Raw genomic sequence first — 27169 nt, 5'->3', positions numbered from 1 at the left:
TACTCCAGTTGCGGGCTCAACCTCTTGTACTGATTGAGGTTATCAACTAGAACAATGGTTTGGGAATTGTAACTTGGTTGAACACAATCAATACACTTAAATACACTAAGATTTGAAGGACACTTGCTCAAATACAAGAAGTAAATTTCTGAATTGACAAGAGGCACACAATGAGCCGGAACGGCCGACCCCTCCCTTGAGTAAATTGTATTACTATTGGAGAAATTCAATACATAGTTTCACGGGCATCCATTGCCAAATCCTCCATGCCAATGCATATGAAATTCAGCATTTAGAAAACAATGGTATGTCGATGTAGATCACCAAGGAGCTGCCTCCGACTTCAGTGCCCATATTCTCTACCATTGGCTCTATGTTCTACCAAGCAAGGTAGCAACATCTTCAAGAGCACATAGGACAAGAGAAATACTACACAGGGCGGCTAAACAAGGAGTCCTGCCCTTCTACTGAGTAAGTAATGACAATACATTGTCCAATTACCTTACCAGTCTTCATAGAAGTTGTTGCAAGCGGAAGCCTTCGCGTTGGAAGCTTTAGAAGTGTTGATATCTTCGATTTGCCGCAATCCTTCGCGACAAAAGTCTTCAAGAGAATGAAGGGAACCTTGGGAAAGCTTCCCCTATGGTTCAACTTGAGAAAGGAAGGCTGAAATTAGGGTTTTCAGCAAAAAGACCAGAAATTACAGCAAAAATGAGAGCTGTTTTGCTGAATTTCAGTCATTGGGAGTGAGTAGGAGAGTGATTAGCACTTGGAAACACTCTTGGAAGCTTGGAAAACACCCTAGCAAGTTGGGTATGGCTATGGAGAGCTTGGAAATGGAGAGAAATGGTGGAAAAACAGAGTTTTCAGCCTCCAAAAATCCTCATGAAGAGAAAACACGAATTTCTCTTAATAAGTAAGTGAATTGGGGTCCAATCAGGTGAAGGGACATGGGGAGATGCCCATTTATGAGTAAAAGGGGAGGATCAGGTCTTGGACATTGAGTCTTGTCCGCCTCGGGACTTCAGTGAGTGTGAACTTGGAAGAGGTCATGATTTATAAGTGACTTTTGGGTGCCCAAACTTTAATGAAATGGGAACGCACTCACTTATAAATATTGGCTAAGTCCTAAGAGCTATTTGAGCCTAGATCGAGAAATACTTACCACCTGTTCACATGCCACACAACCATGTCAGCAGACAGTTTCACACGCACGGCTCACGGGCGGGCGTCCCCTTACCCGGAACTACACATAGGTCATGCAGGCATGAAAACAGCATGCAATTTCATTTGCAGGCAAGCACATAAAGATGCTATGCAATGCAGCATTGGCATGAGCGATTTCCGTTCATGAAACCATATAAGACCAGGCGTTTCTAGGCAAGTATATGCGATACCAGACCCAGTGGAAAGCCAATCCTCCAGGCGTTTTAGGGCATGTACACAAAGGCACAAGTCCCAACGGAAAGCCAAGTCCTCCAAGCGTTTCCGGGCATGTACACAAAGGCACAAGTCCCAGCGGAAAGCCAAGTCCTCCAGATATTCCGGGCATGATAACATCAAGTCCCAGCGGAATATCATATCCAACTATACAGCATGACACGTGTCAATCACATGCATAGGCATATTCCATAAGCCATGGACACCAATCCAATATGTACATAGTGTGAAAGCAAGAGTGAACCATTTGGGTGGCCAAATGGTGACATTCCCCCCCCCCCCGCTTCTAAACAGTTGTCCGCAACTGAAATGCATCCAAATATGTCTGAAGCACATGCGGGTAATCTTTGAAGAACTCTTCATTTACCCATTTAGCATCAATGGGAAGATAGTTCTTAAACTTCACAAGGTAACGCCTCACAACTTTGCCTGCAGCAAGCTTGCGTTCCTTGTGATACACAATCTGCTCTGGCTGCAAGATCTCCTCAAGCTCATCCATTTCTGGTGGATCCTCAATGAGCATTTCATTGGGCTCCGGTCCTACATACTTGCGAAGGAGACTCACATGAAAAGCATTGTGTATGTGCCAATGACTAGGTAATGCCAATCTGAAAGCCACTTCATTGATCTTCTCGATCACTCGAAAAGGTCCATAGTACCTGGTTGCAAGCTTAGGATATGCACCCTCTTTGCCAGGCCTCTTTGCAAGTCTTGCTTTCTCAAATTTCAGCAATATCCAATCATTCTCTTTAACATCCAATTGCCTTCTATGCTTGTCGGCAGCCTTTTTATGCTTGTCTTGTGACCTTGCAATGGCTGTCCGCACCTGACCAAAAGCAATATCCAAGTCTCTTACATACTCATCAGCTGCAAATATCTCATCCTTTGTGCGAAGGATGGGTGGCAAAACCACCTTACCATAAACAATCTCAAACGGGGCCTTTCCCGTAGATGCATGCACCGTGTTGTTGTATGCAAATTCCACAAGCGGTAAGTACTTCTCCCAAGAAGACTTATGATCCGCCACATAACATTTCAAGAGATCCAACACGGCTGAATTTGCAGCCTCGCTTTGCCCATCCGTTTGAGGGTGATAAGCTGATGAGAAGTTCAATTTGGTATCCATATTATCAAATAAGGCCCACCAAAAGAGACTTGTAGTCCTGGGATCTCTATCCCCCACAATGGACTTCGGCATTCCATGATGTTTGAACACTTGTGCAAGATATATTTTAACCATATGCTCAGCTTTGATGGTCTTTTTGACCGGCAAGAAATGAGCTTGCTTGCTAAACTTGTCCACAATTGTCCAAATTGCATCATTACCCTGTTGGGTACGTGGCAAGTCCATAATGAAATCCATTGTAATACTTTCCCATGGCTGCGTGGGAATAGGCAATGGCTAAAGCAAACCTGGTGCCTTTTGCCTATCAAATTTGACCTTTTGACAGGTGATACATGCACGTACATGTGCCTCTATGTCCTTCCGCATAGCTGGCCAAAAGAAATACCGCTCAATCATGTGCGTAGTAGGCATTATGCCTCTATGACCAGCATATGGAGGAGCATGGAACAATTATCTTTCATGAGATAACCCTCTTTGATCACATATGAGGCATGTGCATGACCAGCCATCAAATCAGCCCAAATAGTGGCAAAATCAGCATCCGTATGATACAAATCACGCATGGTAGACAAGTCCCCATGAGAGGCAACCGAGATAGCTGCTACATACGGCTTTCGTGACAATGCATCGGCCACTACATTCTTCTTTCCTGGGGTGTGCAAGATCAACATAGAGAGGAAATTGGCCATCCTCATATGCTTCTCTGACAACTTAGTTTGAGTAAGAAAATACCTCAAACTCTGGTGATCTGTCTTCACAGTGAAATAAGCCCCAAGAAGGTAATGTTTCCATATAGTAAGTGCATGAATTACAGCCAAGAGCTCTTTCTCATAAATGCCAAGAGATAGCTCTACATCATGCAATCTACGACTCTCATAAGCCACGGCATGTCCCTCTTGATTAAGGATAGCCCCTATGCAATTTCCAAATGCATCACATTCCACACAAAAAGGCTTTTGCAAATCCGGAACGATCAACACTGGACCATGAGTAGTTGCATCTTTCAATTTGAGGAATGCATCTCTCTCTACATTAGTCCATTTGAACACGGCCTTCTTCTTTGTCAAATCATGCAAAGGAGAAGCAATCCATGCAAAGTGCCGAATGAACCTGCAGTAGTAAGATCATAATCCAAGAAAACTACGGATCTCATGCACTGAACTCAATTCGGGCCAATTCCGAATTGCATCAATCTTTGCAGGATCCATCCGCACTCCATCTTTGGACACAATATGTCCAAGATAATGTATCTCTGACAAGAAGAACTCACTCTTCTTTGCATTTATGAAGAGTTTATGCTTATGGAGCTCTTCAAAAACAATAGCCAAATGAGCTTTATGCTCTTCTTCGGTCTTCGAGAAGACTAGTATGTCATCAAAGAAGACACCTGTAAATTTCCTGTACCTATGGAATATGCGATCCATCATTCTATTGAATGTAGCCGGGGCATTTGTAAGACCAAAAGGCATAACAAGATACTCATAAAGCCCAAATGCTGTCCTGAAAGCAGTTTTGTGTACATCCTCAGGCACTACACGCACTTGATGATATCCACTCTTGAGATCAATTCGGCTAAAGCATGCCGATCCATCCAACTTGTCAAGGATGTCGTCTATGCGTGGAATCGAAAATCGATTCTTGATGGTAAGCTTATTCAAAGCTCTATAATCCACACACATACGAAAGGATCCATCCTTCTTTTGAACCAAGAGGACGGGTGAACAATATGGGGAAGAGCTTGGCTGAACCAAACCCTTCTCAAGAAGCTCATTTACTTGCTTCATGATCTCCTCTTTTTGGGATGCACTTACACGATAGGCTGGCCTATTAGGTGGTGAGCTACCCGGCACAAGATCAATGCGATGATCTTCCGGTCGTACAGGTGGTAACTCATTTGGTAACTCATCCGCAAAACAATCATTGTGCTCTTGCAAAAATTTCAGCCTATCATTACTAAGAGTGTTTACATGTACATTAGTTTTCTCATTAGGATCTCGTACAAAAATCAAGTACGCAAAAATACTCTTTTTCATTACTTTCTTAATTTGTACATGAGATACAAGGGGAATGGTATCACCCTCTTCACCAGCATCAATTACATGTTCTCGGCCTTTATGCATGAAGGTGATCCTGTTAGTCTTGTAAGCCTTGCACGGATCAATACGTGTATGCCAAGGCTTTCCAAGCAATACATCACAGCCATTCAAAGGCGCCACAAGAAAATCCTCATGATCCACATAGCCTTGAATGTGTATGCGCAACTTGCCAAAAATAGGCATGACCTGCACTTCTCTACCAACAAAGGCAGCCCCTGCTTCAATTTGAGGACCCATGTCCTCCACTTCAATACCCAAAGCAGCTGCCATCTGAGTGGATATGAAATTCTCCGATGCACAATCATCAAACATGAACAAAGCGGGTTGATCTTTGAGCTGTCCCCAAGCTTTACATACAACCCTATCTTTGCTATCATGTGAAGTATTGCCTTGCACATCCGGAACCATATGCACATTAGGCTTCGGTACATTAGCATTTTCAGCTTTGTTCTTCTTATTTGGGCATGCTCTTGCCATGTGCTCAGTGCTGCCACAAGTAAAGCATTTGCCTTCACGCATATATTGCTCCTTCTTCTCAGCACTAAGACCAAAGTTTGCCGGCTTATAAGGGCGCTTTTAGCAAACTTATTTTCAGCTTTTGGACCTAATTTGGCTTGGTTTTGGTCCCTTTTAGGTGGCTGTCCATCATTTTGCAGGTTTTGGACAGCTCTCTCTTTGCCTTGAAATGAGGGTTTAGCCTTATTGGATCGACTCAATTTGAGTTCCAATTGCTCGGTGGCGGTGGCGGTGGCGGCTGCGATTAATTGGTGTAAGGTATGACCAGGATACATTTGTAATCCCGCTTTGTACACGCGTTGCAATCCCGATTGAAACCTTCTCTTCCTTTCCGCCTCGGTGACATGCATAAATGGAGATACCTCCAAGAGCACTTTCCAAAACTTTTGTACATATACATTTACCGATTCCCCCTCATTTTGCTTTACCCAATCCCACTTCATTGTTATCTCATTCAATGCATTGGGAGGCAAGAATTGAGCATAGAACCTCTCCTTGAACTCTTCCCATGATCTAACAGGATTCGCTGAGAGCTTCTCCGTGAGCCACCAATGGGCAGCAGTGCCTTTCATGAACATGCTTACATGCCGGATCATGGATTTCTGAGTGAAATCCTCATCACTGAAAGCAATATCAAACTGGGCAATAAAAGCAAGTGCCTTTGATGCATCGTATTCCCCATGATATGTGTCAAACTTCACAGATTTGTCTCCGGCTTTGAAGTCACGAGACTTTGATGCATGTGTGTGCATCTCAACATGTTTTCCCCCATGTTTGTCCATTGGGACAGTTGTCATGGCCCTGTGAAAATGGAGCAGGACAAGTGTGGGCATGGTGGTTGCAGAGTCAGAATATTTTATGATTCACATGGGGGGTGCCTGGACAGAGTTTAAGATGTGTGGACATCCCTAGGTGTGAAGGGGGGAACTAAAAACATTAAACTTTAATGTTTATTAAAGGTTGCCCCTAGGCCTTAGTGGCCCTAGGAACTTATTAAAGTTTGGGGCCCTAGGGATTAATTTGGGGGAGGAGTGTTTCTCTCTCCTCTCTCTCTCTCTCTTCCCTTTTTGGGGAGTCGTGTAGCAAAAGTGGAGGGTTTCTCTAGCGCATGAAGACTAGCGTGGAAAAGCACATAGAAGCTCCAGGCGGCTGCTGAAGACCAGTTTTGCTGCTGTTTTCTGTTGGCTGTGAGCTGTAACAGGCCGTACAGCAGCCGTACAGTGCTGTACGACTGCTGGTTTTGCTGTGGACAGAGGAGCGCAGGGCTGTGGGACTTTTTCACTGCTGGACTGGCTGCGCAGAGGACCTTACAGGCTGTACAATCAGTTTTTCAGCAAGTACACATTGTACAGCTGCCGTACAGTGTACGGGCAGCAAGGTACAACAAGTACAGTTGCTGCAGGGGTGCAGACAGGTGCTGGACAGGCTTGGTTACTCAAATTCAGGCGACCAGAATCAGGACAGCCGACTGTTTGTGCAAGTACAACTCCTGGCACGTATCCCGAGGCGGTACAGACGGGTACAGTGCTGATTTTCAGATCTGTATTTTCAAGGACAGCATAAGAGTGGACATCAGGAGGAGGATACAAGCAAGTACAAGCACATGTGTGAAGCAGGGTTGTGGATACAAGTGCCTGCAAGTACAGATTGGTGCTGTTGCTTCCTCCAGTGTTGTTTCACGAGCTGAACTTGGTAAGCCTTGTTTCTGTTCATCTATCTCTCTTTCTACTGCTTGATGTCTGTTGCAGATATGTGTTATCTGGCCCCTTGTGAGAGGAGGGGTATGGGAGATTGACAAGGGTTGAGACAGAGATTGGACAGCACATGTATGTTTGAGCTGAGAAGATGTATCATGCACTTGAGTTATGCCAGATGTATGCCCATGGCTGGCCTGCTTAGTGATCTTGGCTGATCAGAGGGAGGCACAGTGTGTTGTTTGAAGACACAGATCGGTGTGCATAGATCCTCTGTGCTGAGAAGGATTTGTGGGCCGTCAGATTGGATATACAGGTGTAAACTCTTGGCTGATCTTTGTGTTGTACTCAGCCATTCATTCTATTATAATTGAATAAAGAAATACTGCGAGGGGCGCCAAGCTTTGGGGCCAACAGGTGTCGCTGTGTTTTCAGATTTGGGCACTCTAGCTCCAATCTGTGTTTTTGTTTCTCATCTAGACTACAAGTGGACGGGTGATTGCTTCTACCGCACTCTGGTTTTCTATCAGAGGCCGGTTTCAAGGTTCCGTCCCTGGGACCAATCATCAACTTTCTGAAGGGGGTGAGCTCGTGGTTGCTTTGAAGAAAGCCATCGCTGAAAATTCAGCAATCATGTCTGATACAGAGGAAGAGTACTTCTATCATGAAGAAGAAGAGCAAGAGACTTCTCCTGAAAGAGATGTATCTGAGGATATTTTTGCAGGAGAACAGGCTGCAGATGTTGAGCCTTATGAGGATGTAACACAGCCAGAAGATGTGCATGGTAAAGAGGATGATGATGCTCGGTTCAAAGATCGCTTGGCTAGTGTTATGGATACTTTTATGCAGCTCACTCAGAGCGAGAGATTTGCTGAATTTTTGAGATCTCGCACAGAACCCCGCACAGAGCCCCAGAAAAAGAAGAAGAAGGTTCGTTCGAAGAATCTTCCTCAGGGTCATAGTGGTGCCATCCCACAGGAACCATCTTTTGGCCAGTTTTCGAATATGCAGCATGCTTATGGTGCAAACTCTCAGAGTTCCTTCTATGGACAGCCACCTATTCCTCAGCAGCATCCAGGTTATTTTGGTGGTGGCTCGGTGTTCCAATCCATGACTGGGGGTTATCCTCAGGGAGGCATGGGTATGTATGGGCCTTTTGGAGCCAATTTTCAGCCTGGCATGCAAGGGAATATGTATGGTGGTATGCAGTCCGGTATGGCTGGAAATATGTTTGCAGGCATGCAACCTGGGATGCAAGGCAATATGTTTGGTGGCATGCAGCCAGGTATGCATAATGGAATGTATGGAAACATGGCTGGAATGTATGGTATGCCTGGCACGGGAATGGGAAATGTTGACCCAATGATGGGTATGAATGTTGGGGGCAGCAATCTTACGAAACCACTTCCATATGATAATCTAACGCCTATGGGAAAGGCGAAGGATTATAAGGAAGGGGGAGCAGCAGTGAAGTTTGACACTTTCAGTGGGGCCAAGCATAAATTGAAGGCACTTACCTTTTTACAGCAGTTTGATGCTGCTTTTTCTGGTGGGAATTACACAGAGTCCTCAAAGGTGAGGAAAGCTGCCACTTTTCTCAAGGGCAATGCTTTGCAGTGGTGGTCTACTCTTCTTTTGCAGGGCATAGCACCCACCACATGGGTCCAATTCAAACAGGTGTTCTCTTCCGTATGGCTCACATCTACATTTGAGGTGGATGTTATGACCGCATGGCACAAGCTGGATGCTTCAAAGTGTGATAGTTTGGAGGATTATAACAAGAAGTTTTGGGAAGCTCTACTCCCAGTGACTTCTTATCGTGCCGTGCCATTATCTGAGCAGGTAGAGAAGTATTGTTGTGGGCTGCCCAAGGAGGTACGAGATTATTGTATAAAGACAAGAGTAACGAACATGTCACAGATGATTGAAAATGCTATGACAGCTAATGCGTTACTCACAGGTGGTTCATCTGGGTTTAAAGGCAGTAAGAAATTGGGCAAGAAAGCTGAAAAATTTGGGCATGCTTCTCGTGATGCTAAAGGGTCTACAGAGACAAAGTATAAGAAGTTGCCAATGCCCAAAAGGACTTCTGAGGAAAGACAGGCTTTGAGAGATGCTCAAAAGTGTTTTTACTGTACTGAAGAGGGGCATATGTCATTCAATTGTCCCAAAAGAACGTCCAAAAAGGACCCTGACAATAAAGGAGAGCCCAAGCCAAAGAAACCAAAGCCTTCTGCAAGCTTAGTTCCTGATCTTGTGGGGGAGCAGCTAGGTGGTGAAGCTACAGAGTTGTGCAGGGCATGGGGCAAAGTGAGAGATCAGAATGCTTTGATCTTCTTTGACACAGGTGCTAGAGCCAACTCCATTTCACCAGATTTGGCTAGCCGATTGGGGATTCGCGCAGAGGAGATGGGGCCGTTACATGAGGCTAATATGGCTTGTCCAGGGTATGCAGAACCCGTTACTCCTATCATTGGGAAGCTTCGGCTTCATTTGCAGGGTTATGTGGACAGCGAGGAGTTCTTCATCATGCCTTTGGATGGCTGTGATGTTTTGTTGGGGATGCCATGGTGCCACAGGGTACATGCGGTGGTGGATACTTACAATAGGAAAATTACTCTGACTCATAGAGGGAAAGAGCATGTATTGGATGTAAAACTCAAAGGGGAATCTGTTCCTATTGTATCCGCTTCGGCGATTTCATCAGTAATGAAAAAGCATCTTTCCGCGTACTTGATTTATGTAAAGGATGCACAGGATGATGAGTCCAAGTCTAATTTGTCAATGTTAGATAAGGACAGGGCTGATTTCTCAAGTGGGTTTCAAGACTGTTTTTCCGAGTCATTGCCAGGAGAATTACCTCCTGAGAGGCCAGAAGATCATGCCATAGATCTGATTCCTGGTAGTACTCCACCGAATAGACCGCCGTATCGTGTTAGTGCAACCCAACAGGAAGAGATTATGAGTCAGGTGCAGGAGCTATTGAATAAGGGGTTGATTCAGCCTAGCTCATCACCCTTTTGCTCACCTGTGCTCTTAGTGCAGAAGAAGGATGGTTCTTGGCGCATGTGTATTGATTACAGGGTGCTGAACAAGAATACCATCAAGAATCGATTCCCCATACCGAGGATCGATGACATCTTGGACCGCTTACAGGGCTCCACAGTTTTTAGTCGTATTGACTTGAAAAGCGGGTATCATCAGATACGCATTAGACCCGAGGATGTGCATAAGACAGCATTCCGAACCACATTTGGGTTGTATGAGTTCTTGGTTATGCCCTTTGGTTTGACGAATGCGCCTGCCACATTTAACAGAATGATGGACAGGATTTTCAGACCTCATAGAGAGTTTGTGGGCACATTCTTTGATGATATGATTGTGCATTCACAAACTGAGGAAGAGCATAGAAGGCATTTGGCCATTGTGTTTGCAGAACTCAGAAACCATAGGTTGGTGGTTAATGGCAAGAAGAGTGAGTTCTTTTTGCAGGAGATACATTTCTTGGGGCATATTGTGTCTGGTCATGGAGTCCGTATGGATCCAGCAAAGGTGGAAGCAATACTTAATTGGCCAGCTTTGAGGACCGTGCATGATGTACGCAGCTTTTTAGGATTGTGTTCCTATTACAGGCGTTACATACGGCACTTTGTTGAAATTGCTTCACCTCTTCATGCTTTGACGAAGAAAGCAACTCCGTTTAGATGGGCTGATCGGGAAATTACAACATTCAAAAAGCTCAAAGAAAAGCTTACTTCGGACCCAGTATTGGTGTTACCGGACCTCCGAAAGGCTTTTGTTGTCCAGTGTGATGCATGTGGAAGTAGCATTGGTGCAGTTCTCATGCAAGAGGGACATGTGATAGCCTATGAGAGTAGAGTTTTGCACGATGCTGAGAAGCATTTGCAGGTGTATGAGAAAGAGATGTTGGCTGTAATTCACGCTCTTTCTACATGGAAACACTATTTGCTTGGGGCTGATTTCACTGTACAGACAGATCATCAGACCTTGCGTTATTTCCTCACGCAAACTAAGCTTTCAGAGAAGCATATGCGTTGGGCAAACTTTTTGTCAATGTTTCACTTCCAGATTGTGCATGTGGAAGGCAAAAAGAATGTAGTGGCAGATGCTTTGTCACGCAAGCCACAGGTCTCTGCAGTTTCACTTGCTTATCATCATGAGCTTGATGAAATGAAAGAGCAGTATGCCCATGATGAGGACTTTGAAAGGTTGTATGATCAGATGTCTGAGGGTCAGCGGCATGAGCATTACACTCTCAGAGATGGGTTTTTATTGATGCATGGCAGACTGTGTGTTACCAGGCCATTGCGACTCAAGGTTATGATTGAAAGTCATGCTCCACCGTATGCAGGTCATAGAGGTATTGACGCCACGGTAAAAGCAGTGGAGACTTTCTTTTATTGGCCAACCTTGAGAAGAGATGTTGATGCCTTTGTGAGGCAATGCATCGTATGTCAGAAGGTAAAGTTTGACCGTCGGAAGACACCAGGGTTATTACAACCTTTACCTATTCCGGATAGACCTTGGGAGAGCATTGCCATGGATTTTGTATTTGATCTTCCACGGACACAAACGGGAAATGATGGCATCTGGACTATCATATGCAGGTTCAGTAAGCAGGCTCATTTCATTCCCGTGCGGAAGACAATTAAAGTGGATCATATGGTGAAGTTGTTCATGGCGAACATCTTCAAGTATCATGGCTTGCCTACGTCTATCATTAGTGACCGTGATCCACGGATGACGAGTTTGTTTTGGAGAGGGTTGTTCGATAACATGGGTACAACTCTCAAGTTTTCATCGTCATTTCATCCACAGACAGATGGTCAGTCAGAAGAGGCTAACTCTATCTTCTCAAGTGTTATGTGTCAGAGCACAAGCAACAATGGGAAAAGTATCTTCCTTTGGTGGAGTTTGCATATAACAACACTGTACATAGCTTGACAGGCAAGGCGCCTTTTGAGATTGTAGAAGGAGGGAAGAAGGTACCGCCTATTTTGCATACAAAGGATAAGATCTTTGAGGCTGATCAGTATGTGGAGAGCTTGGATGAAGCTTATCGGAGAGTTAAGTTGGCCCTCCAGAAAACTCAGCAGAAGCAAAAGAAAGCCGCAGACCGTCACAGACGTGATTTACAGTTTGCATTGGGTGATTGGGTTCTTTTGCGCTTTGAAAAGGCTAGACTCAAGAAGATGAAGGGTAAAGAGCGCTTATTCCCTAGGTTGAGCATGCGATATTATGGGCCTTTTCAGGTTTTGGAAAAGATTGGTGAGGTAACCTATCGTTTGAAGTTACCAGATCACTGGAGGATTCACAATGCTTTTCACGTGAGTCTTCTTAGACCTTTCCGTGGGGATGTGCCTGAGGATGTATCAGATGAGGCTCAGTCGGAAGTTGAGGAACTTGATGAGGTTCTGATTCCAGAGCAGATACTGGCACATAAAGAAAGGAAGGTACGAGGTAAAGTTTCCCGTCGCTATCTTGTGAAGTTCAAGAACTATTCACCGATGGATGCGAAGTGGATGGAGGAAGGTGACTTAACAGATTCACCTCAGGTTTTGCAGCTTTATCTCGATGCCTTTGAGTTAGAGCCGACTCTTATTGTGGCTCATTCAGGTTCAGCAGAGCATGGGTCTGGAGCATTACCTGATGCTCAAGAGGGGGGTAGCACCTCCACTCCCTTGATACAGACAGGCTCAGATGACATCTAGAGGTCGCTTGGTGCAGTTTTTATCTCACCCGAAGGTACTGAGGCTGACAGTACATCTGTTTATGGGACTTCTATGATATATGTGTACTAGTCACATGGAGATTTTTGTGGATATGTATGGTTCACAGTGGTATACAACTTGGACTATTACTATGCCATTGGTTTGCAGTGAATATTGATACATGTGTATGGCTCAGAGACATTGGGACGCTGATCTTGCCATATTGTATATTTCACTTTGGATATTTTGATGCATCACCAGAATGCAATCGAGGACGCTTGCCATTTTTCAAGAGGGGGGTATGTCATGGCCCTGTGAAAATGGAGCAGGACAAGTGTGGGCATGGTGGTTGCAGAGTCAGAATATTTTATGATTCACATGGGGGGTGCCCGGACAGAGTTTAAGATGTGTGGACATCCCTAGGTGTGAAGGGGGGAACTAAAAACATTAAACTTTAATGTTTATTAAAGTTTGCCCCTAGGCCTTAGTGGCCCTAGGAACTTATTAAAGTTTGGGGCCCTAGGGATTAATTTGGGGGAGGAATGTTTCTCTCTCCTCTCTCTCTCTCTCTCTTCCCTTTTTGGGGAGTCGTGTAGCAAAAGTGGAGGGTTTCTCTAGCGCATGAAGACTAGCGTGGAAAAGCACATAGAAGCTCCAGGCGGCTGCTGAAGACCAGTTTTGCTGCTGTTTTCTGTTGGCTGTGAGCTGTAACAGGCCGTACAGCAGCCGTACAGTGCTGTACGACTGCTGGTTTTGCTGTGGACAGAGGAGCGCAGGGCTGTGGGACTTTTTCACTGCTGGACTGGCTGCGCAGAGGACCTGTACAGGCTGTACAGTCAGTTTTTCAGCAAGTACACATTGTACAGCTGCCGTACAGTGTACGGGCAGCAAGGTACAGCAAGTACAGTTGCTGCAGGGGTGCAGACAGCTGCTGGACAGGCCTGGTTACTCAAATTCAGGCGACCAGAATCAGGACAGCCGACTGTTTGTGCAAGTACAACTCCTGGCACGTATCCGGAGGCGGTACAGACGGGTACAGTGCTGATTTTCAGATCTGTATTTTCAAGGACAGCATAAGAGTGGACATCAGGAGGAGGATACAGGCAAGTACAAGCACACGTGTGAAGCAGGGTTGTGGATACAAGTGCCTGCAAGTACAGATTGGTGCTGTTGCTTCCTCCAGTGTTGTTTCACGAGCGGAACTTGGTAAGCCTTGTTTCTGTTCATCTATCTCTCTTTCTACTGCTTGATGTCTGTTGCAGATATGTGTTATCTGGCCCTTGTGAGAGGAGGGGTATGGCAGATTGACAAGGGTTGAGACAGAGATTGGACAGCACATGTATGTTTGAGCTGAGAAGATGTATCATGCACTTGAGTTATGCCAGATGTATGCCCATGGCTGGCCTGCTTAGTGATCTTGGCTGATCAGAGGGAGGCACAGTGTGTTGTTTGAAGACACAGATCGGTGTGCATAGATCCTCTGTGCTGAGAAGGATTTGTGGGCCGTCAGATTGGATATACAGGTGTAAACTCTTGGCTGATCTTTGTGTTGTACTCAGCCATTCATTCTATTATAATTGAATAAAGAAATACCGCGAGGGGCGCCAAGCTTTGGGGCCAACAGGTGTCGCTGTGTTTTCAGATTTGGGCACTCTAGCTCCAATCTGTGTTTTTGTTTCTCATCTAGACTACAAGTGGACGGGTGATTGCTTCTACCGCACTCTGGTTTTCTATCAGAGGCCGGTTTCAACAGTCCCTGTAATTGGCATCATTTTTGGACCAAAAGGTGATGCATAAGGCATAGATACGTGTGCCCTGTAAGCATGAGGCATGGCTGGCCCCTCAACATGCATTGATACATTTTCAGCCATAGCTTCTCCCTCACGAGCACACTCGAAGGCATGAGTGGCATGAGAGATACGTGGAATACCTGCACCAACAGAAAATTGCAGCCCATGTTGCATGTGTTGTGTATGTACATTTTCAGCCGGCAATGGCATTTGACATACATTTTGACCATTGCCATAAACGTTGTATCCTTCACGGGCTACATGAGATATTCCTGCATGGCGTGAAGTCATTGGTTGTTCCTCTCCCATAGCATGGAGATTCATCCTCTTAGACATAACTTCTTGTTCGGGCACTTGTGGGGATTCCAAGACATGTGGGATGGTTGCCTTTTCTGCATAGGCATCCTCGGTACGAGCCAAGTATGCACGTGTTGCATCCCTTGGTTGCATGTGCAACTCTTGAGCAATGATTGCCATTGCATGATCCATATAAGATTCAGCTTTCTTGGTCTTCAAACGGTCATGTACCAATGGATCCTCGCGGCGATAGAGATTCAATTCTTCTTGTTGTGCTTGGAGAAGAGCCTGCATACGAGTAAGTTCAGCCCGCAAGACTATCGACTCTTCTTCTTGCATCTTCTCTTTGCCACGAGACGGCTGTCCCACATATTCATGTTCCCTATTGTGCACCACATGAGTTTGCTCATCCTGTAAAGCATTGGAGGTATGCATTTCATTGTCCCTGCCTCTTGTATTAGCATCTCCAACATTCATTGTATGGCTGTCCATAATGTTCTAACTGTAGAGATAGCTAGTGTTCACGGTGATCGTCTCTCACGATAGAAGTGAAAGAGAACCGTATGCTCTGATACCAATATAACTTGGTTGAACACAATGCTAATCAATACACTTAAATACACTAAGATTTGAAGGACACTTGCTCAAATACAAGAAGTAAATTGCTGAATTGACAAGAGGCACACAATGAGCCGGAACGGCCGACCTCTCCCTTGAGTAAATTGTATTACTATTGGAGAAATTCAATACATAGTTTCACGGGCATCCATTGCCAAATCCTCCATGCCAATGCATATGAAATTCAGCATTTAGAAAACAATGGTATGTCGATGTAGATCACCAAGGAGCTGCCTTGATGCCCGGCCCGACTTCAGTGCCCATATTCTCTACCATTGGCTCTATGTTCTACCAAGCAAGGTAGCAACATCTTCAAGAGCACATAGGACAAGAGAAATACTACACAGGGCGGCTAAACAAGGAGTCCTGCCCTTCTACTGAGTAAGTAATGACAATACATTGTCCAATTACCTTACCAGTCTTCATAGAAGTTGTTGCAAGCGGAAGCCTTCGCGTTGGAAGCTTTAGAAGTGTTGATATCTTCGATTTGCCGCAATCCTTCGCGACAAAAGTCTTCAAGAGGATGAAGGGAACCTTGGGAAAGCTTCCCCTATGGCTCAACTTGAGAAAGGAAGGCTGAAATTAGGGTTTTCAGCAAAAGACCAGAAATTACAGCAAAAATGAGAGCTGTTTTGCTGAATTTCAGTCATTGGGAGTGAGTAGGAGAGTGATTAGCACTTGGAAACACTCTTGGAAGCTTGGAAAACACCCTAGTAAGTTGGGTATGGCTATGGAGAGCTTGGAAATGGAGAGAAATGGTGGAAAAACAGAGTTTTCAGCCTCCAAAAATCCTCATGAAGAGAAAACACGAATTTCTCTTAATAAGTAAGTGAATTGGGGTCCAATCAGGTGAAGGGACATGGGGAGATGCCCATTTATGAGTAAAAGGGGAGGATCAGGTCCTGGACATTGAGTCTTGTCCGCCTCGGGACTTCAGTGAGTGTGAACTTGGAAGAGGTCATGATTTATAAGTGACTTTTGGGCGCCCAAACTTTAATGAAATGGGAACGCACTCACTTATAAATATTGGCTAAGTCCTAAGGGCTATTTGAGCCTAGATCGGGAAATACTTACCACCTGTTCACATGCCACACAACCATGTCAGCAGACAGTTTCACACGCACGGTTCACGGGCGGGCGTCCCCTTACCCGGAACTACACATAGGTCATGCAGGCATGAAAACAGCATGCAATTTCATTTGTAGGCAAGCACATAAAGATCCGTTCATGAAACCATATAAGACCAGGCGTTTCCAGGCAAGTATATGCGATACCAGACCCCAGTGGAAAGCCAATCCTCCAGGCGTTTCCGGGCGTGTACACAAAGGCACAAGTCCCAGCGGAAAGCCAAGTCCTCCAAGCGTTTCCGGGCATGTACACAAAGGCACAAGTCCCAGCGGAAAGCCAAGTCCTCCAGATATTCCGGGCATGATAACATCAAGTCCCAGCGGAATATCATATCCAACTATACAGCATGACACGTGTCAATCACATGCATAGACATATTTCATAAGCCATGGACACCAATCCAATATGTACATATGTGAAAGCAAGAGTGAACCATTTGGGTGGCCAAATGGTGACAGGAATCATCATCAGACTCCTTTGGATCTCCAAGAAGTGGCGGCTCCTCGATGGCGGATACCGGAACATGCTCATCAAAGACCACATCCTGGCTGACAACAATCTCATTCCTCTCGGGATCATACAATTTGTATCCCTTGGAAAGAGAATTATACCCCACAAATATAAGCTTGCTTGATTTGGAGTCAAGCTTTCCCCTCTGCTACTTCGAAATATGTACATACGCATCACTCCCAAAAACACGGAAGTGGGAGACATCACGTTTCTTGCCAAAGTATGCCTCAAACGGAGTCATACTAGGTACTGAAGTCGTTGGAGACCGGTTGAGGGTATGGACAGCCGTTGCCATAGCCTCTCCCCAAAGTGGACGAGGAAGATCACGATGCTCCAGCATGGTCCTCGCCATTTCCACCACAGTCTTGTTTTTGCGTTCTACAACTCCATTCTCTGAAGGCGATCCTGTATTGGCCAGTTCTCTCTTGATGCCATGGTCTGCACAAAATCTGAGAAAAACATTCGAGGAGAATTCACTCCCTTTGCCAGCCTTGAGAGTCTTTACTTGCAATCCAGACTCTTTTTCCACCATCACGTGTCAATCCTTGAACCGTGCAAAAGCTTGGTCCTTCTGTGAAAGAAAGTAGACCCACGTGAATCTGGTACAGTCATCAACAAGCAGCATGAAATAGAGAGATCCTCCCAATGATGGTGCCTGTTGAGGTCCACACAAGTTAGTGTGAATCAACTCCAATGGTTTTGAAGCCCGCATGGAAGCCTGCTTCGGAAAGGATTCCCGTGTTGCTTACCACGTATGCAAGAATTGCAACGTCCTTGCCTGTTGCCAACATCTAGCAAGCCAACCACCATCTGGTCTTGGAAAGCTCGCCGCAGTGCATCCACATTTAAGTGGCCAAAACGAAAGTGCCTCAGATCTCCGACCTGAGAACCTGTCAATGAGGAGAGTGCAGAGAGCTTGTAGATACCATTCGCCACACCGCCTTCCCAAACAACCTGGCCAGTCTCACCATCCCGTAGAGCAACTGAATGCTCCTCAAATTCCACCCGAAAGCCAGTCTTGCATACTTCATGCACTGACAGAAGATGAAAACCAAGAGCAGGGACGTAAAGAACACGGGAGGCATGCTTGCTCCCCTTGCTGTCGGGAATAATCTCCATCCGGCCCTCACTGTGTATCGGAATGGTGGAGTTGTCGCCAATGAAAATGCGACCTGACTGCCGTTTCAGATCCAAAAAGAAGTCACGGGACGGAGTCATGTGCCTGGAAGCACCACTGTCAAGAATCCATTCCCGGGTATTCTTTGCGGTGAAGCCAACTGCCTCCTCGCTCGAAGACGATGAAGCATTTGAGTCCATCATCTCTAAGTGCACAAATGCAGGAGTCTTTGCAGCTGAGGCTGAAGAATCAGCACTCTTCCCAGTCCGCTTAGGACACTTCCTCCAATAGTGGCCTTTCTCGCCACAATCATTGCAGGACCTCTCGGCCTTCAGTTTCTCTCGATCTGAGTCAGGCTTCTCATCGGAAGACTTCTCTGGCGAAGCCTTCCCTTTGCCCTTGTTATTTCGGCCTTTCGGCCGTTGGCCAGTTAAGGCCTCCGAACCTTCGCTGTGAGGAGGGTTTGTGAATCGTTCCTCTTGGTCCAAGACCATGGGCACAAGCTCCTCCCAGGTAATGGTGCTGAGCCTGCCACTAGTAATCAAAGAGGAGTAGAAAGCGGAATATTGAGCAGGCAAGTGGGACAGCAAAGTAATGTCCATATCTTGTGATGATATCTCCTTTCCAGCCTGGAAGGACTTCCTGCTGAAGGACCTGCAGCTTGTTAATGTGCTCCCGCATCGTGGACGACCTTGCAGGGTTCATAACCCGCATTTGTACTTCCAAGGAAATCCTCTTCATGGGCGATACACTGTTATAAAGAGAAGCCAAGTGCTGCCATATACCTCTGGCCAGTGTCATATGCTTTACGTGATTGATTACTTGCGGTGTGTAGTTGAGGAAGATAAATGACCGCACCCTGGCGTTGACACGATCCCACATCTGTGCCTATGCCTCGCGGTCCTTCCTCGTTGACAATAACTCCCCTTCCTCTGCTTCTGGCCGTGGAACCCCGATAACGATGAAATCAGCAAGGTCATATGACTCCAGCTCAAACTCCATCATAACCTTCTAGATGCCGTAATTGTTCCCGTCCAACTGACGGTCCACTAGGAACGTGGGGAGAGTTGGGATCTTCACATGCTTCATAGCCATCTCTAACAATTCTGCCATCGTGGGGATGTAACTGATAAAGGGTGGGTGGGTGGGGAAAAAAACTTTAAACCTGCAAGTGGCTGTCCAGCAACTCAGCCCGCCTTCCTCTTGCTTCTTCTCTTCCCGAACAGTCCCTACCAATCCACCAATCAGCAACGCAACAATCCCCCTCTTGCTCAGAAAACTCCCAAGATCTTTCAAGAGCCCAGGGCTTTGATACCATGTCAAAATATGCAGCGGAGATAATAACCAAATCTAAGACCACAAGAGCAAGTAGAGTGCAGAAAATAGACAGCACAAGAGAAGGAGAGAGATAGGCGTGTAACTCTTCTCTATACACAAGATCTCGAAGATGAAAACAAGATACAATGAGTGGGGAGCCATGGGGCCATTTTATATGGCCCCATATATGCAGTCGGCTTGGAGTAGGGATAGCCGACAGGACAAAAATGTCCACGACCAGTGAATATCACCAGTTGGCCAGCTTCTCAGGGTCGGCCCTCACACGTGTGGAGTCGGCTAGTAGCAGAGAGAATCTGGGACTGCCAGTGACCAGTCGACCAGCATCTGGTACAGCCGACAGGTCCACTATTGCCTCCCACACCCTGGAAAAATAGGGAAAAATGGGGGAAAAATACGGGGAGTGAGGAAAAATCAGAAAACACCTACAAAGGGCGGGCACACCCACAATAGAGGCCCTGGTGTTTGATGAAGACAGGAGATGACTTCTAACACATACATGTGTGTGTATGTATACTTGTGTATTATATGTATACATGTGTATGTATACACACACATATACACACACACCCACACGCACACATGTATGTATCTATGTACATGTATATTTATATTCATATATACAAGTATATCTAAATGTATACATGTGTGTATATTTATATACATACATACATAAAAGTATATATACATATGTATACACGTGTGTGTATATATATACATATACATACATATATATACATACATACATACATACATACACATATATAATATACATGCTTGTGTGTACGTATATATATATATATGTGTGTGTGTGTGTGTGTGTGTATACACACACATACATATATATATACATATACATATACGTATATATATGTGTATCTATAGATACATATACATGCATGTACGTATATATACATGTACACAACACAAAATATATATCAACTACTTATTTGTCGTACTAATTCGTTCTATTTGCTACTTACCTTAGTGCTAGGCTTCATTATGGTTGAGTCTGCCCTGTTTGACAGAAACTCAGTACGAAGGGCTTTGTGTGAATATATTCTCTTATGTGTGTGTCTGTGTGTGTGGGGAGTGCGTGTGAGAGTATATCTTGATACAGAGTTCTACACCCACTATTGGGCACTGACGACGTTAGTGGGAATGTCGTAGTATCTAGTCCATACTATGCATAATGGAGTTGATAGTTATATAGTCTTGTGGGTTGACTACTGTCACGTGCATCCTGCACTTGGATGCCACGTAGACATATTTGTACAGAAGGTGCATGATCTGGGATGGTAAACTGGTCCCATGTGAGCCCAGTCTGGGACGAGTCAGCCAGGTTCCATCCCAGTCGTCCGAGGTTAGGTGTGCATTGTCCTGCACATGAAACAGTGCCAATCCGCGTTGTGAGTCTCCCTCTGGAATGATGTCAGTGATTCTGTCCAGATCATTGTGTAGATAGTTAGGATTTGCATATAGGAAAGGGGCCAGCCCATAGGGTTACCCCAAATACTTGTGTGGGCATGGGGACAGTGTAAAACCACCCCCATGAGGGCCAGGACGGTCATTGCTGTATCCACCAGCCATGGATAGGCCATAGAGGGCTGTAGGACAGCCCTAGGGGCAGACCAAGGGTAGCATACAGGTTGTCCAGCCTTTTTATGGTTGTAGGGCAAGTATGGGGCAGCCCAGTCTCCAAACAACAAATATACAGTTCCCAGGCCTGTTAGAAAACCAGGCGCCTAGTGCCCAGCCATCAAGGAAAAGATGCGCAGCATTTTATTGATTTTATTCAGCATTTAATGCCTTTTATACAGTCATGGAGACATCTGACTGGATTAGAGCTGGCTGACTACCTTTTATGGGTAGTATGAATACTTGAGCCCACAATCCAGTGTGTTATCTCATAATTCACCAAGAGCCAAGGCTAATCAAGGGCCAGGACAGCCAAGGATTTGCTAACGCAAAGGGGTGAAGGACTGCAAGTCAAGGGCAGAGTTATCTCAGCCAAGAAAGGTCAAGTTTTCTTGTATTTTCTTTTCAGATTTGCATCATTCCAATAAAGCAAATGCACCATTCGTGGTGGGGGCCCTATAGTGGGTATTTGGGACCCAATACTGTGTCCTCTCCTCTCTCTCTCTCTCTCTCTCTCTCTCTCTCTATTTTTTGCACATCTTCATTCAGTTTTGTTCATTAATTCCGTCGCGAAAAGTGTGTTGATTTTTGAGCATTGAAGTTACCGATCTCCCCCCAAGCTTCCGCATGTTACAACTACCATGAATTTATAACATGCACGTTACTAAATGGTGAATTCGGGCATGTTCCCAGATTCATCTAGGTATATATGTATACATACATATATGTATATGTATATATATATATATATATATATATATATATATATATATATATATATGTATGTATGTATGTATGTATGTATGTATGTATACATATATGTGTATACATACATATATATATATGTATACATAATATATATGTATATATTATGTATACACATATATGTATGTATACACATATATATACATACATGTATGTATATATGTATACATATATATATATACATATATGTGTATATATATGTATGTATACACATATATGTATGTATACATACATGTATGTATATATGTATACATATATGTGTATGTATACATATATGTGTATATATACATATATGTGTATATATACATATATGTATATATACACATATATGTATATATATATATATATGTATACATATATACATACATGTATGTATATATACATTTTTATATACATACATGTATGTATATATGTATACATATATATATATATATACATATATGTGTATATATACATATATGTGTATATATACATATATGTATATATATATATATATATATGTATACATATATACATACATGTATGTATACATACATATATGTGTATACATACATATATATATATATATATATATATATATATATGTATATATACATACATGTATGTATATATGTATACATATATATATATGTATACATATATACATACATGTATGTATATATGTATACATACATATATGTATGTATACATATATACTTAGATGAATCTGGGAACATGCCCGAATTCATGTATACATATATATATATATATATATATATATATATATATATATGTGTGTGTGTGTGTGTGTGTGTGTGTACATATATACATGTATATACATATATATATATATACATACATACATATATATATATATATACATACATACATACATATATATATATATATATATATATATGTGTGTGTGTGTGTGTGTGTGTGTGTACATATATACATGTATATACATATATATATATATATGTATATACATGTATATATGTATACATGTATACATGTATATATGTATATATGTATATACATGTATATATGTATATATGTATACATATATATGTATACATATATACATATATATATATATATATATGTATACATATATACATGTATATACATATATATATATATATATATATATATATATATATATATATGTATATATATATGTGAAAGACCTACAAGAGTAGCTCATTAACATTGACGAGGTCTTGACAGATGGCTATCTTGTTTAGACAGTCGTAGCAGCATGCATGGGAGAATGATAACCATTCCGTCGTGCTTCACACAAATCTCGAATCTCTTATTACTCATTGGATAAGCCCTTTTTCATATTTTCTCGATCATTCTGTCAGTCCCCTCATAAACCTTGGCAATGCATGACCCCAATCCATCTTTAATGCATCAAGTGCATGATGGTTCTTGCAACCTCTATGCAGACTCTTGATCGAGAAGGGGCTCATCTCATCCACTCATTGAATACAACCAATTGCTTCAAAGGCAATTTCACTTTGGATAACCTCTTCATCATGAGAAAGTTATAACTAAATTGTGTCTGTGACGAGTACTTAGAGAGATTCTTTTTGGGTGATCTCTTGCGGAATTCATTCAAAATAAATTGGTGGTTTTGAATGAAGCTTATTATATCCATGCCTTTTTGAATGTGTGGATCAACCCATGGCAAGCTGCCAATATCCTTCAGCAAGTTGCTCAAACAATGAGCAGAGCATGGACTAAAATGTGATATGCGGATACCTCTCTTCAAGCTTTAGACCGATTGCTCCATTCGTTGCCTCACCATCAACTAAGAATTGAATAACATTTTGTGGGCCAACTTTCTCAATACCTTGGGTCCACTCTTTCACAAGCTGATATGCAGTTTTTTCAATCCCAGAAGCTTCATGTGAGGAAATGAATTGCATTCTTCCTCGAAAATAAGCAACCATGCGATGAATGAACCTTTTTTGAGTCATTCTAGCCATCTCCAATAAGTAACACCATTCTTTCCCCAACTTGCATCCATAGATTCTAAAGCACATTCAATTGTAGTTTTCTTTTTTTGCAACAAGGTGGTGCGTAGTGTCTCATAAGGAGGCGGCTTGTATGTTGGGCCCATTACAATAAAATACAGGGACCTGGCAACGGCAACATTGACTGCTACATGATCATGATAAAAGAACCTTGCAACATCTATATCTGTCCTCTTCTTGTGGGGATCCCAAGTTGCTTCCAAGGTTTGTTGCTTGCCGGAGCTTGCATCCATAGGCCCTGAATCTTGGGAAAATGCGACCCCCATACTGCAGTTCATCTCCCATGCTTACATCCCATGCTTACATCGTCCCCATGTCTAGTGAAAAAAGATGCATCAACTATTGGTTTCTTTCGTGCTCATGCTTTCTCCTCTTCACTTGGGTACTTTGCCAAAGCTCTCTATTAATTTCAGGTGTTGTCCCTGGACATTTCTCCACTTGTGCTTTTGCATTGTTAACATGGCATAGATGTGCTCTCTATCCATGAGAGATAGGGCGTGAGAAATTGTTTCCTTGTTTGTCTACTGTATAAGGGGGAGAGACTCCAGAGAGAACAAGAGGAGTTTTCTGTAGGAAAGTATTCAATATTTTTTGTTTTGACGGTGTTTGTTTCATAGCTTCCATACTTTGTACAGACCTCTAGCATAAAAGTATTTATATATATGAATGAATTTTTTGACTTGGTAGGAGGTACCCCTCCCCCAAAAACACCAGCATTCACACTGACACTGAAACGTTTAGGAAACTTCTGGCATTTGTAGGAAACGGTAAACACTTGGTAATTGTGTCTGTGACGTGTGTATTTACTTATGTGCACATATACAGACACGTGTCCGTATATTGACTGTTGTAACCCATGAGATGGTTGGTTGATTGACACTAATGGAACTATGTATATGTATATTTATTTATGCGTGCATGCATGCACATACAGGGACATGTATGCACTCTAATTAGTGCAGGGTTTAATCATTGCAGCTGAAGCTTTTGTATTTGAAATTGGCAGGGGCAACTGTGAATGTTGGGATTGATCCCTCGAAAGTTGTGATCACGAAGTTGAAACTGGACAAGGATAGGAAAGCACTTCTAGACAGGAAAGGCAAGGGCAGAGCTGCCGAAAAAGGCAAGGGCAAGTTCACGGCAGAGGATGTCAGCGCTCCCCTTCAGGAAGTTGATTGAGATGTTTAGTGTAGGTGCTTAGCATGTTTAGACTCATGCGGAGTGTATTTCCCGAGTCTTAGATGTTGACGTCTGAATTTTTCTGTAATTTTCCTGTCACATACAGTCTATTTTTAAGTGGTTGCAATCTAAAATCCGAAACCGCTGTTGTTGCTTGGTCCTCTTCTGTCTGATTGGCAGTTGGTATGGCGCTTGTTTTCTACTGGTGCCCTTAAATTACATCTCTGAACGCTCTTGTTTTACTTCACTCATGGTGCCCTTGATGTACCTTGCTCTCTGTTGAGCTCTCTCATTTTATTCTTCTTGACTATGCTCTGTGGTTCGCCATTCTGATCAAGAGTCTTATGTAGTGTAGTGATTAAGAGGGCTATCTTATTGGATGTATGAGGGGTTGATGGCTTTACTACAGGAGGTACAGAATGATTGGGAAAAGGTATTCTTCTGGTGCTTCTAAACTGTTTTTGCTGGTTTTCATCCTTTGAATAGCCTGACTTTTACCCTCTTTCAAAGCTGAATCTATCTGAGAGCTTTTTCTAAATAGTACCAGAAGTGGTGGTGTCTGCTCCTCCAGCTGCATGCTATAGTTTTCCAGTGATGCCCATCGCAAAGTGACTTAATTTAAGCGGATCATGACAAATTTTAAAATAATACTATTTTTATTTAGTGAGATAATACTGATACTATTTTTAGGATTTACTATAACAACTTTTAGTATTCTTTAAACCTAACTTTGGAGCGCTATATGAATAACCTTTTGCCTGTTTAAACTCATTTTTATATTCTATGTTCAAGCTTTTATCTCAAACATAGAGTTATGGAACCTTATAATGATAAAACCAAAGGGTGAATACATTTTCTAGGTCTTTTGGAAAGTGGATTAAACATTTTGTAAAGAATTGTATTGTGCAATATTTTTCTGAGGGTCTGATGTAGGCCTTACTGTTTTACTTTTTTTCTTTTTCCTGAGACATGAATGATCCTTTTGATAAAACGCTCTATGGTCTTTGAAGACTTCTTCAATGTCCAGTACCTCAGAAGCTAACAAAAGCATGAGAGCGTATAAGGTGGTTGAACATCTAGAAATGTAATGAGAGAGAGAGAGAGAGAGAGTATATATATATATATATATATATATATTATAATCTATATATATATATATATATATATATATATATATATTATAATCTATATATATATATATATATATCATACTTTGAGGAGTCTTGCCTTTGAGGAGTACGCAAAAAATTACTTCTGCATTTGATCAAAAGGTATATATATTTTTGGATAATATCCAAACATTGCCTTTCTTTTGGTATTGCATTTGCTTAAAAAGTTAAATATTTAAGGCTTCTTCAACACTAAATCTAAGACTTTTTTCTTTGCAAAAATCCTCTCGAAGGAAAACCATGGATAATTATTCTTTGTAAACTTTTTAAGAGTATTTTGAACTATTATTTTGTGTTTAACACTAGTTTGGTAACCTGAAATAAAAGTGTCCTAATTAGTGGCAATATTTGAGGAGACTTTCATATATAACCTATAATGGATCTCTATATGCTATCTTTTTCTTCTATAGCTATAAATAAATCGTTAATAAAAAAATTTCTATGGTAAAACTAGGTTTTAGAGTCCAATGTGTAGATGTTTTGATCAAAATCATTAGTATATGATCTAAATACTACTACCTACATTAATTTTTTTGGAATTTAGGGATGTGAAGCATTTTAAGGATTATTTCTTAACACTACCATTTATCATGAGTTTTGACTACATGAATAGATTTGTCTTTACATGGAGATGGTAGTCATTTTTTTGTAGCCTTAAGTAGCCCCAATATGGTTTTGCTAGTATTTTTTGGACATATTCAAATAGCACAATATTTTTCATGTGCGTAAAATATAACCTACTGTAAATGCATTGTTATATGCTTTAACACATTCCTAAATTAATCTTTGGGGAAATGTAAGGTTATGCAAAGTCCTCTAGAAAGATATCCATCCAAATGGGCCAATAAATCATCCTAATATATTGTGGTATGAATCTTTTCTCTATAATTATCCATTAGCTTCTTGTAAGAATTTTTGTGGCCTTTGAATGATTCTTTACTCATGGTCATGTTTAATACTAATAATATGAAGTGTTAAGGTTGGAAAGTATCTGTGTG

The 27169-nt window shown here is 42.7% G+C and overlaps 1 protein-coding gene across 1 annotated transcript in view; it reads left to right on the top strand.

Moving 5' to 3' along the window:
* Positions 1-25249, top strand: part of LOC147620181 (large ribosomal subunit protein uL24z-like) — a 30993-nt gene extending 5744 nt beyond the window's left edge. Inside the window, exon 4 of the mRNA XM_086772377.1 lies at positions 24830-25249. Within this exon, the coding sequence (XP_086628503.1) occupies positions 24830-25002 (173 nt within the window). The 3' untranslated portion in view covers positions 25003-25249. The remainder of the gene's footprint in view (positions 1-24829) is intronic.
* Positions 25250-27169: the final 1920 nt, after the last annotated feature.

The sequence above is a fragment of the Cibotium barometz genome, chromosome 32 (assembly GCF_041138505.1).
Source record: "Cibotium barometz isolate CiBa-2024 chromosome 32, ASM4113850v1, whole genome shotgun sequence".
NCBI lineage: Eukaryota > Viridiplantae > Streptophyta > Polypodiopsida > Cyatheales > Cibotiaceae > Cibotium > Cibotium barometz.
The sequence above is the reverse complement of the archived record's forward strand: the minus strand, read 5'-3'. Positions and strand labels throughout refer to the sequence as shown.